The sequence below is a fragment of the Salpingoeca rosetta genome, assembly GCF_000188695.1.
Source record: "Salpingoeca rosetta unplaced genomic scaffold supercont1.5, whole genome shotgun sequence".
NCBI classification, from domain to species: Eukaryota; class Choanoflagellata; order Craspedida; family Salpingoecidae; genus Salpingoeca; species Salpingoeca rosetta.
In genome coordinates this window covers 2,037,256-2,056,216 of record NW_004754929.1, presented here as the reverse complement: position 1 = coordinate 2,056,216, position 18,961 = coordinate 2,037,256, and the positions used below count along the sequence as shown (strand labels likewise).

At 55.0% G+C, this 18,961-nt stretch overlaps 3 protein-coding genes across 3 annotated transcripts; 1 reads left to right on the top strand and 2 right to left on the bottom strand.

Moving 5' to 3' along the window:
* Window positions 1-4: 4 nt before the first annotated feature.
* Window positions 5-5,732, top strand: PTSG_11884 (uncharacterized protein; the record flags this gene model as incomplete). Its single annotated transcript, XM_004996954.1, has 15 exons — window positions 5-10; window positions 315-794; window positions 1,038-1,149; window positions 1,390-1,691; window positions 1,944-2,810; window positions 3,027-3,042; window positions 3,142-3,208; window positions 3,393-3,459; window positions 3,582-3,710; window positions 3,841-3,991; window positions 4,087-4,147; window positions 4,460-4,536; window positions 4,660-4,796; window positions 5,203-5,278; window positions 5,423-5,732. The coding sequence occupies 15 exons, from the start codon at window positions 5-7 to the stop codon at window positions 5,512-5,514; spliced, it is 2,640 nt and encodes an 879-aa protein (XP_004997011.1). The 3' UTR covers window positions 5,515-5,732.
* PTSG_02518 (uncharacterized protein) lies at window positions 5,672-9,101 on the bottom strand. The gene is made up of 9 exons (XM_004996953.1): window positions 8,525-9,101; window positions 8,276-8,406; window positions 7,861-8,012; window positions 7,344-7,534; window positions 7,068-7,186; window positions 6,723-6,781; window positions 6,445-6,527; window positions 6,131-6,280; window positions 5,672-5,881 (listed from the first exon to the last, which is right to left on the bottom strand). Exons 1-9 carry the CDS (start codon window positions 9,093-9,095, stop codon window positions 5,742-5,744), a joined length of 1,596 nt encoding a protein of 531 aa, XP_004997010.1. The 5' UTR covers window positions 9,096-9,101; the 3' UTR covers window positions 5,672-5,741.
* A 159-nt stretch (window positions 9,102-9,260) lies between these two features.
* On the bottom strand, window positions 9,261-18,827 carry PTSG_02517 (DEAD/DEAH box helicase). Its single transcript, XM_004996952.1, has 29 exons — window positions 18,732-18,827; window positions 18,424-18,542; window positions 17,997-18,134; window positions 17,735-17,866; window positions 17,437-17,520; window positions 17,050-17,140; window positions 16,754-16,836; window positions 16,471-16,528; window positions 16,024-16,148; window positions 15,721-15,820; window positions 15,274-15,498; window positions 14,980-15,059; window positions 14,507-14,617; window positions 14,019-14,294; window positions 13,726-13,807; window positions 13,426-13,508; window positions 13,154-13,254; window positions 12,863-12,947; window positions 12,583-12,651; window positions 12,312-12,404; window positions 11,976-12,066; window positions 11,617-11,704; window positions 11,362-11,434; window positions 11,072-11,169; window positions 10,801-10,925; window positions 10,498-10,604; window positions 10,166-10,237; window positions 9,847-9,969; window positions 9,261-9,544 (listed from the first exon to the last, which is right to left on the bottom strand). The coding sequence occupies exons 1-29, from the start codon at window positions 18,796-18,798 to the stop codon at window positions 9,419-9,421; spliced, it is 3,105 nt and encodes a 1,034-aa protein (XP_004997009.1). The 5' UTR covers window positions 18,799-18,827; the 3' UTR covers window positions 9,261-9,418.
* Between the last annotated feature and the right edge of the window lie 134 nt (window positions 18,828-18,961).

Sequence of the window (18,961 nt, the reverse complement as noted above, 5' to 3'; positions counted from 1 at the left end):
ACACATGTGCGTTGTTGACAGAAGTAGGTGGTGAGGGCGAGGCTACAACAGCACACACCGTGGAGGCCAACCCGTTCACAGCATGCACACACACACACGCACGCACGCACGCACGCACACGCGCACAAACACGCACACACACGCACGCACACACACACACACACACACACACACACACACACACACACACACACACACACACACACACACACACACACACACACACACACACACACACACACACACACACACACACACACACACACACGCACGCACGCACACACACACGCACACACGCACACACGCACGCGCAGACGTACGGGTTCAGAGGAGAGGCACTGGCCGCGCTCGCTGCCATCAGCGTGCTGACCATCGAGACGCGCAAGGCGGAAGAGCCAACCACCCTGTGCAAGATCATCAAAGGTGGCGCAGTCATTGCCAAGGGCCGTGCGGGATCAGAGCTGCGGGAGGCAGGCACGTGTGTGACAGTCACCGACCTGTTTTACAACCTCCCGGTTCGCCGCCAGCGGCTGGGCCCTGCTGATATGGACCGCATCAAGCACAAGATGGGTGCGCTGGCGCTGATGCTGCCCAAGCTTGCCCTCACTCTCACGGACACCCAGACCGGTCACAAGCACGTTAACTCGAGTGGGGCCGTGTCCACGCGCGGTGTCTTTGGCCGTCTCTTTGGCAACGACAAGAGCCGTCACCTCATTTCCCTCAACCACATTGACGCAGCGCGTGTCGTCGAGGGATACATCAGTACCGGTGTTTACTACGCCCCCGACCTGCAGGTTGTGCGTGCATGCATGTGTGTGCTTATGTCTGTGTGCGTGCATGTGTGTCTGTCTGTCTGTCTGTCTGCGTGGGTTTGCGTGTACACTCAACTTGCACGTGATAGGATCCACTCTCACAACACCTCACGCGCACACGTATAAACCCCCCCCCCCCAACACACACACGCACGCACATGCACACACATGCACACACACGCACACACACGCACACACGCGCGGCATGGACCCACTGTCGTTCAGTTTGTGTTTGTGAACAAGCGCCCGGTGCGACGCTGCTTCTTGCATCAGGTCGTCATCTCACAGCTCCTCAACTCCATCATCCTGGCTGAGGACCCAACAACCACAAGCCAAGGTTCCCGTGCCATCCATCAAAGCTTTACTCCCACGTACAAAGCCCAAAACCCACACACACACACACACACACACACACACACACACACACACACACACACACACACACACACACACACACACACACACACACACACACACACCTGTCCTCACATCTGCGCTGGCGCATGTACATCCACACACGCGCCAACTTACAGTCAACCTCAACGCTCAACTTGCCCTGAGATGTGCTGCTGTGCAGGGAACCCGTTCAAGCGGAAGAAGCGCAACCGCCACGCCATCTTTGTGCTCAACATTGTGCTGCCTGCAGACCAGGTGGACGTCACGCACGAGCCAACCAAGTCCCTCGTCAGCTTCGAGGACGAACATGCAGTGCGCGAGCTCATCAAGCGCGCCGTGCGCGCGTTCCTGGCAAAACACGACCTGCTTGTCGACCCAACCCCGTATCAGATGACGCTGCCGGAACTTGCGGCCCGTGGTCCTGCAGCAGCGACGGCGACAGCTACAACTGCAACAACCCCACTCACTTCTTCGTCCGCCATGGTCAGGAACGCGTGTTGCTCTCTGTTTTTTCGCTTGGGGCTCTTTGTTTGTGTGTGTTGTTTTGCCTTGCCTGCTTGCTTGGGTGTCGTGTGAGTACACGTGTTCGCTCGTGCATGCCCCTTCTTCCCTTCACTTTGGCCGTGAAGCAAACGAACAACACTGAGCTGCGTCCACGTGGTAACTGACCGCTGCTTGCCTGCATGTGCGTGCATTATTGTGTGTGTGTGTGTGTGTGTGTGTGTGTTGGCGCAGGTGGTACTGTCGTCGTCGCTGTCTCGATTTGAACGGAGCAATGATGAGGCCATGCACTCGGCGCCAGCTCGCTCCAGTGCCATCTCATCAGCACGAGCAGCAACGCCGTCAGTGGTCGCACACGCCGTGACGCCCTTCACCCGCGAAAACAATGCCAACATTCGCAGCAGTGGCATTACCGCTGCTCGGCTGACACCGCGTCGACGACACGGCTCAGCGCCCGCAGTCCATAGCATGAGCATACCCTCAACCCTTGATCAAGATGATGTTTCGCACAGCAGATCAGCCCAACAACAACAACAACAACAACAACAACAACAACAACAACAACAACAACAACAACAACAACAACAACAACAAGGGTGTTGTGAGTGTTCAACCGTGGCATGTGTGTCGAATCATTCTGCCCACAGCCGGAACAGCAGTACACAGCTCCCTCACACCACCGCCAATCACACCACTGATGTCACCACCACCCACGGCAACCTCAACTCTTGTGATGATGACGACGACGACGAGCACGATGCGGAGGCACAGCTCGCCAGTGAATCGCAACTAGCACCACCAGATGCAGCAGCACGTCTGCCTTCCAGGGCATCCAAGTTGCGGCTGTTTCTGCGCCGCCACGTTGCCTCTCCCCCCGCCGCCAATGCGCACACGACCGCTGTTGCAGGAGTTGGTGGGAGTGGTGGCGACGTAACTGGGCACAACGGCTGTGATGGGTCACAACTGAAACACAACCACACACGCGCCGATCGCACATCACCACCGCCCTCTCCCCGCCGCCCACAGACGAGGGCTGTGGCAGCCCACTCCCTTCGTCCCCGCACACGTGGCCATGAAGATGTCGAGGCTGAAGTCAACAAGGTGTGTGTGTGTGTGTGTCTATCTGTGTGTGTGTGTGTCTGTCTGTGTGTGTGTATGTGTGTGTGTCTGTGTGTGTGTGTGTCTGTGTGTGTGTGTCTGTGTGTGTACGCGTGCCAGTTTGGTGTGGTGTGGACTGCTGTGCTGATGCGGGAAAACCCTAACAATGCGCCGTGAAATACACTCACCTTGCCCCCTTTCCTTCTTGGCGCATGACAGTGGAAAACCGAGGCTTGTAAGTGCTTGCTTGCTTGCTTGCTTGCTTGCTTGTGACCGTGTTCACTGTTCTCTCGTGCATCTTGTTGCTCCACCCTCGACTCTATGTGTCAACCAGTACGCAGATGGGATATGGAGACAACAGAACCGTACCAAGATCCCATCGCATCTCTCCGAGCAATCCGGTGTGGGCTCGTACCCGTTGCGTGGCGCACGCTTGGTTGCTTAATTTGATGTGCGGTTATGTTCTTATTTATGTGGTTCATTTCTTGTTTGTGTGGTTCGCTGCTTTGTGCGCTTGTTTGCACTCAAGATGGATGTGGTCAAGTGAGACAGTGCTCATGCATCGTACGTTGTTTGCTTGACCAGGGAACGCCGTGGCCTGAGCACAACACATGCCCAGCGGTTTGACAACACAGCCTTCCGTGACTTTCAGGTGACAGTGCTCGCCCTGCTAATGCCCATCTTGTGTTCACGAGACGTCGCCCTGAACCACTTGACGCACACGAACCCGCCACTGACCCTGCCGGTGCCACTGCCATGGTGAACACTGTGCAGGTGCTGGGCCAAGTCGACAACAAGTTCATCGCGTGTCTGTTCCGGCGTGAGCAAGAGGCAGACTCTGTGATTGTCCTCATTGACCAGCATGCCGCCCACGAACGCATCCGTTTGGAGCGCCTCGAACATGTACGTCAAGGACTTGTGTGTCTGTCTGGCGAATCTGCGCTCGCGTGTGCATGCGACTGGCAAGGTGCGACTGCTCATTGTCACTCGTCCGCCCCCCCCCCCTTTTTCCTTCTGCTCGACGCGTGAACAGGAGCACTTTCGCCTCGGCAGTCCCGTCCGTGCAACCCACGTGTGTGAGCTGGATGCCCCGTGGGAGCTTTCCTTGGCTGAGGGCGACGCGAGTGCTGCTGAGCAATACGCGACAGCCATAAAGGCCTGGGGTATTCACCTCGTGCGCACAGGTGAGCATGCGAGCTCAACTCATCCCCCCAAACCCGTTTGCTTTGGACGTCATGTCACATCAGCTCAACCAATGCCTCGTTTGTGTTATTTGTAGGGCCCACATGCGTGCGCGTGACGCACCTTCCTGGTGCGCTTGTGGACGCTTCGGGCACCAGGTGCATTGTGTGTGCGTGATTGTGTGTCTGTTTGTGTGCGTGATTGTGTGTCTGTTTGTGTGCGTGATTGTGTGTGTGGGTGTTTGTGTGTGGGTGTGTCTGTATCTGTGTCTGTGTCTGTATCTGTGTCTGTGTCTGTGTGTCTCTGCGTGTGAGTGTGTGGGTGTCTGTGTCTGTGCCTGTGTTTGGGCCTGTGTGTCTGTGTGCGATCTAACGTCGTTGGTGTACTGAGACCGCTTCGTTGAGCCGTGGGTTGATTGAACGTTCACCTCTACTCCAAGACTCATCGAGCCTGTGGATTGGCACGCGCAGGCAACGTCTTCTTGTGAACCAGAGCACGGTGGAGGAGCTCATTGAAGACGAGATAACACACGTGCGACAAAACCAAGGTGATAATGTTCTTCCAGTCTGGCCAAGGCTCTCGACTGCGCGGCGCGTGTGCGTCAAGCATCAGACGTTGCCGTTCAACGCCTCATTGTTCGTGTGTGCGTTTCTTTGCACTGCTGACACAGGTCGGAAACGCTGGAGCATACCTCCCACATTACAGGACATTCTCAACACGAGGGCGTGTCATGGCGCAATCAAGTTTGGAGACGAGCTATCGATAGCACAATGCCAGGATATTCTCTCGGACCTTGCCAGCTGCAAAGTATGGTGGATTCTTGTTCCTTGTGTCCCTGCAGGGCATGGGAGAGAGAGAGAGTGAGTGAGTGTGTGTGTGTGTGTGTGTGTGCTAGAGTGTGTGTGTGTGAGTGTTTGTGTGTGTGTGTGAGTGTTTGTGTGTGTGCGTGTGTGCGAGAGAGAGTGTGTGTGTGTGTCAGTGAGAGGAAGTGAGAGGAAGTGAGCGCGCGCAGTGCCTGCGTGAATGTGTGTGCGCAAGTCTTGTACACGCGCCTTCTGTCTAGCCTGGCTGTGTACATGCCCGTGTCCGCGCTTTCATTGTGGGTGCCTGTCTTACGTTGTTTGTTGAGGGTTGAGCTATGATGTGCTGGAACGCCTTGTAGCTGACAAGGGCTGGGCTTGCTGTTTGTGTGCTTGCTGTTGTGCTGTTACAGCTACCATTTCAATGCGCACACGGGCGCCCCTCGATTGCGCCTCTTGTCGACATTGCTCCTACTCTCGAAGCTCAAGGTGCGACTGCCTCGGCACACAGCACACTGGTGCACCGTGCGCGCACTTTGACACGTTCCGTGCATGCAGCTCCGCATATGCAGCCGTAGTCGTTCTCAACACTTGTTGTTGTTGTGCCCTTGCTTCGCCCGTGGAACTCCACAGAAAACGAAAACAACGCCCGGACCATTTGGACAGACCTGGGCCCAAAGCTGAAAGTGTGGACGGCAGAACACGCCTGCCCAGTAAAACCTTAATCCAGCTACAAGCGCACCGCTGTTGTTTGTCATTGCTTTTATGTCCCTTAGTCATCACACCGTGGTCACATCACAGCCAAATAACAGCAAAACAGTGAACCATTGTTGATTATCGCCAGCCCAGCCAGCCACGCACATGCTTCACACGATGTAAACCACACACACACACACACGCACGCACGCACGCACACACACACACGCACACACGCACACACAGCGGGGCAGTGTCAGCGAAACGATGGCAGGCTCTTGGGTTGCACACGTGCCTTGCAGTACAGTTCCGCGCCTTTCTTCCACACGTCAAAGCAGCGCGTGCATGACTGCTTGTGAACTGCCCAGTGGCGCCGCTGACACCCGCCACTGCAATCTGCACCCATGATTCAAAAAGAAAGACCAAGCACAAAGCGGGCACATGACATGTCAGCAGCACACACACAAACATACACGCACACACACGCACACACACGCACATACACAAACACACATACACATACACATACACAAACACATACACATACGCAAACACGCACACGCACGCACGCACGCACACACACGCACGCATACGCACATACACAAACACACGTACTCCCTACCAAAGCTGGATGGTTCAACTTACACGCAACTTCGCGACAGCCGCTGCAAACCAGTGGTCTCGATAACGTGCGCTTGCAGTGTGCACACACGTGTGCATCACGAGCAGAAGCAATTGGAAACTTGCTACGAAACGTGGTGCTGTTCCATTTCTCTACCAGTTCCTGCCAAGCAGCTGCCAATGCAGCAGGCAACAAGCATGCAAGCGAACACGTTTGGCATTAGTGAAAATAACACAAAAGGAAGGTGAGCATGCACATGCAAATCCTTGCGCGCATATGTGTGTGTGTGTGTGTGCAAATGTGGTTGTGTGTGTGATGTGACGACACGACGGCGTACCGAATAGCTGTTGTCGATGGAGTTGAATGTAGGGCGGCACCGCTTTGAGCGAGCGAGCGATGGACGTGTCCCTGGCCCAAATCCTGCCAGGATAAGACGAATTGGCAGAAGCAGAACGAAAACAGAAGCAGGATAGTAGGAGAAGAAGGAGAAGGAGAAGAAGAAGAAACATTGAGTGATTGACACGCAGTTGAGTCACAATGGCACATCCAACACACGGACCACTGTGCGCACATCCAACACACGGATGAGTGTGGCTATTTGGCACCGCCACAGACCTCATGCGCTGCGCAGCTGTCTGCACGATTGGCTCAACATGTGTCCTCAACTCGTCACACTACCAACAGCCCGGGGGGAGACGCGGCAAGCAAGGTGGCAGGATTAGGTGTGGACAGATGCGAGCAGATGCCCACGTTCGTTTGAGTGACAGGAAGGGAGAGGCTGAGGCCGAGGCCGAGTGCGAGACAGCCACAGCCACAGACACGCACACACAGCCACAGCCACAGCCACAGCCACAACCAACACAAACAGCCAACACAAACAGCCAACACACACAGCCAACACACACACACACACACACACACAGCCAGCATGCACACACACACACACACCACATTACATACCGAAGCCGTTATGTCCGCACAATAGAGTTTGAGAACAACGTTTTCAACCTGCACATTGACGATGATGACAGCGTTGAACACCACGCGCCCAAGGCTTCGCAAGGATACAGGGGACGAACCTACCCACCCTCAACGGCACATGGGATGAGATGACGACATAGGACGTTGGTGAGCATTGTCCGTGAAGATCTCACGGAATATACACCATCGTCTCCATCACACACGTGAACACATCATCGCATCAAGGGAGGACTAGAGTGCGGAACAGTGACGCACATTGGAACACGCGACACTGCTCCCCGGCCACAAATGGGTCTGCTGGCGGGAATGTAAAGTGGTTGTATGCGTTTGCGCTGCCTGGCGTGTCGTCGTCAGGGTCTACGGGAGGATTGTTGGACAAGGTGCGCCAAGCTCGTTTGTAGTACTGCTGTGCACCGCGCCTGTCCTCAAACACGGCCCACTCGGCCCTGCACAATGCACGTTGGGAGAAGTGGGGAAATACGACAGGCAGTGTGCGTGTGTGTGCGCGAGGTGTGTGTGCGTGTGTGTGTGAGGTGTGTGTGTGCGTGTGTGTGAGAGGTGTGCGTGCGTGTGTGTGTGTATGTGTGTATGTGTGAGTACGGATGCGCAATGCGCAATGCGCAATGGGAGAGTGTGCTTTCCAGTGTGTAGAGAGTGCACCATACGCGCTTGAGTCTTTTGATGACATGACGATTGGCAGCATGATGCCAGTGAAGAGGTCGCATTATGAGCCAACCATGCCACGAGCCGATTCGCATCGCAAATCACTTACGTCAGCCATTGCGGCGAGGTCTCTGCTTGCAGGAGATCCTTGAAGGTGCAGCGTACTTGCGTGACCAGCCCACAAAACGGGAGGTGGATATCGACATGCTGGTCAGGCTGCTGCCAGTCCCGATACCCGAGAAAGAACACCATAGGTTCCGCCTGCAAATCCCACAGCAACACACACATACACACACACACACGACATGAATGTCAAGAGATGGTGATAAGGCATGAGATGACTGGATCACAAGGGCGGATAAGCGGGTGGAGAACGTCGAAGGCGATGCACACACACGCACACGCACACGCACACGCACACACACACACACACACGCACACGCACACGCACACGCACACCCACACGCACACGCACACGCACACGCACACGCACACACGCACACATGTGGCCCGCAAACACGTACTTCGAGGGACTCGAAATCCGAGGGCAGTAGTACGAGCCGGCACAGGTCTGTGGCTGGGGTACTATCACGTGCGGGCAGTTCATATGGAAACGTGACGCCATCGCTCATGTGTGACAGAAGCACGTTGGGATCTGCCGACATGTGATACAATGAAACACCGTGGGACAGGCTCGTCAAATGAAGATGACATCATGTAAACCAACAGAAACCACAGGGCAACAACAGCATGGCATGCAGAGTGGCGCACACCTTGTTTGTCAGAGAAGGCATCCGCTTCTTGCGCAGATGCAAGCATGGTGCCGTAGAGGTTGGACACGGCATGTTCAAGCGACACGTATGGCGTGAGTGCGGGATGTTGGCTGCTTGCACCTTGCCGGACAGCCGGCACTCTCTCATGCAGAATCGGCGTCTCATCACTTGGCAGCGGGGGCAGGGGAATAGGGTTTCCATTGCTGTCGACGCGCACACGCGCCATATCCTGGCGCACCAATTCGTCCAGCTCTGGCGTACTTCGCCCACTGGCAGGGCCTGGTGGATCACGTTGCTGGTGCTGTTGTCGCTGTTGTTGTTGTTGGTCCTGGTGTGTTGCAGGAACCAATGGTTCAGGCATGCCCATGACCACACCGCCCAGGCCTTCATCTTCCTCTCCTTGGTGCCCTACACCGCGTTGTCGCTGCTGTTGCGGTTGTGGTTGCTGTCGCACTTCTCCTTGCGTCTCCACAACCATTCCTCCCATCAACTCGTCCAGAGTTGGTGTGGGTGGACGCTCCTCCCGCACACCATCACCTCTCCTGCTGTTGCTGCTGGTCATCATCGTCATGGAGCCCTCGAAAAGTCAACCATACCTTTCAGCAATCGTCACAACTTGTGTGTTGTCTCGTGCTTTGTTGTTGTTGTTGTGTGTGTGTGTGTGTGTGTGTGTGTGTGTGTGTGTGTGTGTGTGTGTGTGTGTGTGTGTGTGTGTGTGTGTGTGTGTGTGTGTGTGTGTGTGTACAAAACGGCCTGCATCCATGCTTCCAGCCCACATCACAGTGTACCACAAGCTGTACCAAAAAAGAGGCAATACGCTGACGGAGAAGTTGTGCACAAAACAAGAAAACCAGCGTCATGTTCACATTGACAAACAGACGCGCAGGCGCATGCTCAGAGGTACAGGGAGTTTGCAAAGACAATGTCTCGCTTGATGAGGGACATGCCCTCTGCAAACTTGTGCTCCAGTTCGCTGTTGCCAATGGCCTTTGCCGCCGCCGCCATCTGTCGCAGCAGCTCCTGCGTGTGGGACATGAAGAATCAACAAATCAAGCACAGCATGAGGAGATGCACACGACTGCCAACAGTCTTTGCATGAACGTGCACACTGGGCCGTGTGGATTCAACACACGAGTGCGAACTCGAGCGCGGACGCATGAGCGAACTCGAGCGCAGACGCATGAGCGCACACGCACGCAATACAAATACAGACAATCACACTCACACACGCACACACACACACACTCACACTCACACTCACACTCACATACGCACACACACATACGCACACAAACCCCTCTTGTCTCTCTTCTGCACCGCACCTCGAGACGGCGCATGGAGCGGATGATGCTGCCCTCATACATGGTGGTTATCTTGCAGATGTCAGAGAACCGCGCACCACAGCACCACTGGTTCACAATGTCCATCATGTCGGGCGCAAATTGCTGCACACAAACACAAACACACACATGCACACACACACGACACACACAAACACAAACACATGCACGCACATGTATCACGTCTCGTGAGACACAGCAGAGGCAGAGCAGCAGAGAAATAGAAATACACGTGCGCCAACACAGGGTGTACCACAGCGTGTACCACAACGTGTACCACAGCCATGTCACAGCCACTCACCGAAACGTATTCTTCTTCGTCCAGGGTGATGCGTGACTCAATCGAGACCTTGGCAATCCGCCTTGCCATCTCCTGCGGGCATAAGGCAGCGCACACACGTGTTTGTGAGATGTCAGACGTGACACAGGTGGTGTGAATGGACGTGCGCAATGCCATGTGATGCGTGGTTGTTTAGGTGTGCCTTGTTGCAATAACGGCAGCATGAAACGCGTGTGCGTGTGCGTGTGTGTGCATATGTGTGCATGCGAGACGTGCAACACAAGTGACCGGAACAACGGCAGGAACACAAGCGGGTTCTGAATGATTGTGTGTGTATGTGTGTGGTATCTGACCTGCATCTGCTTGAAGGGGCCGCTCAGCTCCTCCTTCATCTTGGACGGCGTCTCGTCCTTTGTCGGACTCGCAACAAAGCACGACATCAGCGACACAACTTGCACCACTGCAACGCACGCAGGCAAGTGTTCTGATGAGCGTATATAACACTGACATTCGCACGCACACAACATACCACATGCCAGATACAGCCCCTGCACAAGACAAGCACAAGGCACCATCCACGACCCACCCACACACACACCATACTCACCACCACCGCCACCACCATCACAAGGGTCACCTCGCAATGGCTGACTGACCTGAGAGGTCGTTGAAGACGCCGTTGAAGATCATCTCTGTGATGAGCAGCTCGTCGCCCGTGTTAATTTCGCATGCAACCCGCCCCTTCATCTCAATCACATCGTCGTCCGTGCAGAACTTCAACCTGCCCAAGGCCCAAAGTGCACACACCACTCGAGGTGAGAACATGGTGGCGAGTCACTACGCCAGGGAGTCGCGTACGCTTGGACGCGCATGTGCATGCGTGTGCGTGCACATGGTGTGTGTGTGCGTGTGTGAGTGTGTGCGCACCTGCGAAGAACGCGTTTGCGGCTCTTGAGTTCATCGAGTTGCTGGATGGATTCGCTCATCTTCAGCTGCCGCTTTGTTGCCAGAAGCTCCTCATAGATCTGAAACACGCACACACAGACACATGAGGATGGAATGTCGCACGCGCACAACGCATGTGTGTCGAGGCAAGTGCTTTCATGCTCATTTCCGTGTGCATGTGTGCGCGTGTGTGTGCATATGTGCGTGTGTGTGTGTGTGTGTGTGTGTGTGTGTGTGTGTGTGTGTGCATGTGTGTGTGTGTGTCATCTCACGTCACGCTTTTTGCGGAAGAGTGCGAGGAGAGATTCCCGGTTCTCGTCCTTGTGCAGAGGATGCGTCTCAATCCTGTGTGTCAACGCGGTTATGTGCGGGCAGAACATCACCAGATTGCATGTGCAGGGTCAGCATGGCACGCGCGCTCTTGCACGGATGTCCGCAGGTTCGCACACACGCGCGCGCGCGCACGCACCAAACCAAACCAAACCAAACCAAACCAAAGGAAGTGCACAGGTGCGCCAGCAACGAACCTTTGGTGGAGATCATCAATCTGGGAGCACAGATGCACAATCGCTTCGTCCTGAATCTTCATCTCTTTCACGGGGTGCAGCGGGCACGCTGTCGGTAGTTGTGTGAGTGAGCATGTGTGTGCGTGTGTGTGTGTGTGTGTGTGTGTGTGTGTGTGTGTGTGTGTGTGTGTGTGTGTGTGTGTGTGTGTGTGTGTGTGTGAGCGAAGTGCGCGTAGGCATCAGAGCAACATAGACAAGAACGCACACATCATACACACAGACACATACATTGCTGCTTCCTCAAAGAACACGCCACAAACACAAACATGATAAAACACAAACACAAACACACACGCAACGTGTTCGTGTTGTGACCGTACGTCCTTTGCGACGAAGGGTTTCCCGGATGTTCTTGTACAAGCGCTTCCGCTCGTCAGCCGGCTTGATGCTCCTTGGAAGCCGCATGCACAACTAACCACGCACACGCACACACGCGCACACATACACGCACACGCACGCACACACACACACACGCAGACGCACACGCAGACATGAGTCAAGGAGCCATGGAACGATATGGGCACGGGAGGCAATCAGATCACCCGTCATGACACACACGCACACACATGCACATGACGCCTTGAGTGTTGAGCACTTGCGCAATTGCACGTTCGCACTCTTAAACGCTTGCACAAGTGTGCATGTGAGTGACTCACTCTGGAGAGGCCCTTGATTGCACCGAGAACGACCGGGATGACTTGCGGATCCCCGGATCCATTTGCCGGGCACGGACGTGGCTTATCACCCTTCTGCTCACACCGCAATGAGCAAAAGCACCAGGGGAACATCGTGAAGGTGGGAAGAATAAACAGGGGCACAACCCGCCAACACAAACATTCAAATGCGCGCGCGAAGACATGCTGGGTCATGGCATGTGCTGGTCGTTTGCTGCTGCTGCTGCTGCTGCTGCTGCTGCTGGATACTCACCACGACGGTGGCATCGCAGTTGAGCAGCACATCCACAATCACCACTTCTTTCGTCTGCTGTGCCTGGCCCTGTCACGTCGTTTGCGGTGGGCAGGGGAGGGGGATGATGGAGGAGGAGAACGAAGGTGTGTGTGTGGGTGGAATAGTAACAATGTGGAACACATGAAACAGAGACGAAGCAGCACTGAATGCACACAACCCGCGCACCCTCATCAATATAAACAGCAGCAGCAGCAGTCCCTGCCAACCAAAAGCACACACTGCATCCCACGCCACGCACCGGCAGCTGCTGGGGCTTCTTGCGCTGGAAATTGACAACGGCACCCCATCCCCAGTCCTGCTGTGAATCCTGCACATGCACCAATCTGAACGTGGGGAGTAACAAGAAGAGGAGGGGGAGATGTAACGGTGTAAGGTGAAGGATGAGGAGGCAAGTGCTGTATGCAAAGGGCATTCGCAGATACAACAATACGCGTTTGTGCTCACACCACTCAGCCACCACACGGACACCATCCCAGTCACCATCACATAGTCACCACAGAATCACCACACACTCGTCACGGGTGCGCACCTGCCCGGGTTCAGGTATCTGAGAATGTGCTTTGTCTCTGTGATTGCTGTGCTGAGCTTTCCCTCAAGCGTGTCTTTGCTCGTGACCAGCGTGTGATACATCTGCAACCACAACAGGAGTGCAGAACAAGGACCAGAGGCGATATTTGTGTCAACCCCGTCTTGACAAGGGCCGCTATTCGACACCGTTTACACACACACACACACACACACACACACACACACACACACACACACACACACACACACATGCACACACGCGCGCGCGCATACCTCGACTTCATCCTCACGGTCGACGGTGAATCTCTTGTGTTCCGCCGCCAACTCCTCCACGCGCTTGCGCATCGCAGGAATGTCTGCACGCGTCACACATGCACAACATGTGCCCTTGTATTGTGAGCGTGCGATGGGGTGGTGGGATGGAGGCAGTTTCTTCTTGCAGGGTGTGGACAAATGCAGCGCTTGCGGTCACATTCCACCCACATTCACACATCCACAGTGCATCTCTTCCCTCTCTCCCTCCTTCTCCAACCAAACACACCGCCACACCCCCTCTCTTGCATCACCACGGACCTTGTGTGTTCTGGAACTTGTAGAAGCTCTTGTTGAGCATGTACTCTGGGTTGATTTCCTCCACACGCAGCAGATTCAAGACCTGACAGCGCCCGAGACCAAGTTGAACACGCGCACGAGTCGTGTCGTGAGTACCGTGCATTTCAGAAGGCAGGGGTAAGCCAGCTCACAGTTTCGCTCGTGGGTGTCTCCACTCCCTCACACGCACACACATGAAGGCTTGCAGACACACGCACACACTCGCACATACACAGCCCAAAGTACGACAATCACGCTCGAGCACATGCACGCACCATGTTGTATGTGAGGCGGAAGGCGGAGTTGAGCTTGTCTGCCTGTCCTTGCAGCATCCCCTTTGCGTTCTGGGGCTCCAGCTTTTCTTGCATCATGAGGATGACAATGCCGTTTGTGTCCAGGCCGCGACGGCCGGCACGTCCAGACATTTGGATGTATTCGCCAGAGGACAGCGGGCGGAACTCCTTTCCATCAAACTTCTTCACGTTTGAAAACACAACGGTCTTGGCCGGCATGTTGAGACCCATGGCGAAGGTCTCCGTGGCAAACAGCACCTGCCAACACAACACACACACACAGAGGGAGGAACGAGGCATGACGTGGACGCATGTGTGTGCACAAGTGCGTGAGTTTGTGAGGTCGTGATGTCATGTGCGTGTGAGCACGCGGATGTGGAGAGACTCTCTGGAGCAAGTGCACAAGAGACACACGATAGGGAACCAGCCACAACACAGGTGCAATGGCATCACATGCGTGCACAGCGGACCTTGACGAGGCCTTCGCCAAAGAGGAGCTCGGTGACCTCCTTCATGATGGGCAGCAGACCGCTGTGGTGCACGCCCACACCACGCTTCATCAGCGGCAGGAGATTCTCAATCTGCACTCACATACACATGCACGTGCCATCATGAGGGCAAGGGCGTGGTGGTGGGGAGGGGGAAGTTGTGCGATTCCGAGCGGCGTGTGTCGACAAAACCAGCACCAGCACCAGAAAAAAAACAGCAATCAACAAAGGCAGCAAAGGCCGCAACAGCCAACAACAACAACAACAACAACAACAACAACAACAACAACAACAACAACAACAACAACAACAACAACAACAACAACAACAACAACAACAACAACAACAACAACAACAACAACAACAACAACAACAACAACAACAACAACAACAACAACAACAACAACACGAGTATCAACAAGACAGCAAAGGCAACAATCATGGCGATGACTGACGGAGGGGAGGGCGCGATCCTCCTCGGAGAGGGAGGCGATGGCGTTGGTGAAGATGAGCTCAATGTTCTTCTTCTCGTCCTCTGCAGCGGGTGAAAGCGCACGCGCCAAGGGAGTGAATGAGGAGATGACAGGCATATGCATGAACGCCAGCAGCAAAGCAAAGGCAGTGCACGCGACAATACCATTCGCATGCACGCACACAACAATACACGCATGAGTACGCACGCACGCACGCCCACACACAAATATCCCCATGAGTGTACCCCCCCCCCCACACACACACACACGACGAACCTGTGTTAAAGTCGAGTTTCGAGAGGTCCATGGCGTATGTCTCGCACTCGCGCTTGCTGAAGCTGAAGACGATGCAGGGGTGGAGCTTGCGCTTCATGATCATGCCCACAATGGCGCTGATGTTGGACTGCCCCTTGGAGCGGCCCTTGGCCCGGCCTTTGTTGGCGGCCCCAGAGATCTGCATCGACGCCATCGCCTTGGTAAAGTTGTCGTCCCGGAACCCGCCTAGTGGCCGTGGTGGTGTGTTCGCAGGGGTCGAGGGTGGTGAGCGGGTTGAGGCAAGCAGCGCATGTTGACACGACTCACGCACATGTACGCATGACGTAGTTTCGCACACGCACACGCGCACCAATTTAAACACGCTCACGTACTGCACGTAGCGGCAAATGTGTGCAACCCCCACATCGCCCCCTCCCCCCTCTCCATCTGGCTGTAAGCGAGACCGACCGTCTGGGCCCACAATGAGGTAGAGTCCCTCTGCGCCGGACGGGTAGATGTAGTGCTGCAGCGGCGTGGGGCGGTAGTCCGTGTACACGACGTGGCATGGCTGGTGGCGTATTGGCACCGGACAAAGTAGTAGATGTGTTGTGTGATGTGGTTGTGGTAGTAGTGTGTCGAGTGTGAGATGCAACACAGCTGATCCGGCGGTCAAAGCGCAAGCAGAGGATGGGGAACGGACTGTGTGTGTGTGTGTGTGTGTGCGTATGTGTGTGCGTATGTGTGCGAATGTGTGTGGAGCGAGCAAGGCACCTGGTTGTGAATGTGGCTGATCCACTGGGCAAACTGCAGGGCATTTGGGATGGTGGCGGAGAGGAAGACATAGTGGACGTTGTCTGGGAGCAGAATCAACGTCTCCTCCCACACAACACCGCGGTCTGATGGGAGTGAACAAAACGCCAAAGTACAGTCTTATGTGAGCAACAGCAGCGCATGAGACATTTGTACAGTGAAGTGTCGACGTATGCACACGCACATACACACACACGCACGCACACGCACACACGCACACGTGCACACGCACACACGCACACACGCACACACGCACACACACAAACACGGGACATGTGCACTGTGCTGGTGTGTATAACACAAGTTCCAACATACACATACGCGCGCGAGCACACACACACACACACACACACACACACACACACACACACACACACACACACACACACACACGAGGCGCACACTTACTTGCGTCGCGCATGTAATGGATTTCGTCAAAGACAACCCAGCCAACCTCACGCATGATCTGAAATGAAGAGTCACGACCACGCACATGAACAGAGACAGCATGTGAGATGGCGCGCGCGCGCGCGCGCGTGTGTGTGTGTGTGTGTGTGTGTGTGTGTGTGTGTGTGTGTGTGTGTGTGTGTGTGTGTGTGTGTGTGTGTATGCGTGTGTGTGTGCGTATTGTGACAGGGCACTTCACCGCTGCAGCACACATGAGAAGCAATGAATTGCGCTGCGCGCGCACCTCCGAGCCGCGATAGAGCATGGAGCGAAGAATCTCTGTTGTCATCACCAGACAGCTGGCGCTTGGGTTGATGGTCGTATCACCTGCCCAACACGCAGCAGACAGCCGCATATCAGCCACGAGCAGAAAAAAAATCACGCACACGCACATCAGAACCAGCAAATACGCGCACAAAACAGGGAGGATGTGTGCAAGTTCGCAAAGACCCAGCCGAGCACTCACGCGTATACACACACGCACTACAGGTGCGAATATGCAGCCCAGCATGGCATATCCCCACGGCAGTAAAAGCGCACCAGTCATGAGGCCGACATCCTTGAACTCCTCTGCAAGCTCGCGGTACTTCTGGTTACTCAGCGCCTTGATCGGGCTGGTGTAGATCACACGCTGTAAACGTGCGGTCACGTGCAGTGGTGGTGGTGGTGGTGGTGGTGGTGGTGGTGGTGGTGGTGGTGGTGGTGGTGAGGTTTGTATGTCGTGAGACTGCAGCTTCAAAGGGTATCACGCGGTTAGTCACACACCCAGCCGCAACACAACCACACACACACACACACACACAACCACACACACACACACAACCACACACACACACAACCACACACACACACACACAACCACAATCACACAACCACAATCACAACCACATGGAGAGGGCATGAAGGCTCCTTTGACTTGCTGCTCACCTGGCCGTCACGAAGAGACATGGCGATGGCGTACTCGGCAACCACCGTCTTACCCGCAGATGTGTGCGCAGATACGAGCACAGACTAGGAACCACAGCATTGTTGGCAGCAAGGAACGCGTGAGCAAGACACGACAAAGGTGTAAACTACGCTCGACTTGTGACAACACAGCCGTCACAGCTTCCATCACACACAAGCACACAGGCGCACACACGAACACAGGTACAGGCGCACAGGTACAAGTACACAAGTACACAGATACAAGTACAAGTACGCGCACACAAGCACATACACACACCTCGTTGCGCTCGAGACACTGCACGCTGACTCGCTGGAAAGGATCGAGTGTGAACGGGTATGTCTTGGCTGGCTTCTCAGGGGCCGGCGTCTCATCAAATGGCGTGTACTCGTGCCCTGGTGGAATGGCCACCTGTGAAAAAGCGGCAGAGGCCACATCAGTAATAGTACAAACCCGTGGCGGCGTGAGCAGTGGCTGTCGAAGTTCACAGTCTCACACGCGAACGCTCGCAGAGGCAGGTGTTGCGGCTGTGGGCACGAACCTCGTGCAGGCAGTCCTTGGACCCGCCGCTGATCACTGTTGGCGTTGCAGAGACTTTCTGGAACGCAGCCCCCATCTTGCTGAGGGGGATGGACACGCTGTCATGCGCAGATACGTTCTTCTTCTTTGCTTCGATCCTCTGCACAACAATGGCACAAGCACGAGCACAATGCAAAAAAAAAAAAAAAAATACAGACAAGGGATCACAGCGAGATCACAGCAAGAGCAGTGGTGAGCCAAGAACCGTCTGGGCGTGATCTATTGCTCAGGTACAGTGCTCTTCTCACACACAAATATGCACATGTGCACGTAGACGCTGTCATGCGCACTGATATCGTGCGCACACAGACAAATGCTACACAAAGCGGTTACAACGCATGATCGGGGGTGCGCTGCAGCCACGATGTGCATCATGCGCGGCAACTTACAGCAAGCTCAGCCTTGACACCGCCTGGCGTGTTATCCTCAATGTCATCTGGTGTGGTGGTTGGAGGCAGACGTTTGTCGCCGGCCTCGGCAACAGCCTCGATCACAGCTTGCACATTGCCTGGTGGAGTGTGATTGCACAAAGGGTGAGCGAGCGTGCAAGCACGCAAGGGCACTTGATCCAGCAACAGGAGCAAGACTGTGTGTGTGTGTGTGTTTCTCAACTGTTTGACCACAACCCGCAGGCTCATTGCAGCTTGTTCCTTCCCCCCCGCCCCTCACCCTGCTCCATCCCACGCCAAACACTCACTCTTGTGCTTTGCTGGTGTCGCAGCACGTGGTGCTGTCTCGTCAAACGCATCAAACAGCCCGTCCATCGTGGTTGCGGAATCTTGCACAAAATCATCCACCACATTTCCAGCCAAAAAGCTGTGTGTGTGTGTGTGTGTGTGTGTGTGTGTGTGTGTGTGTGTGTGTGTGTGTGTGTGTGTGTGTGTGTGTGTGTGTGTGTGTGTGTGTGTGTGTGTGTTCTCTGTGTCT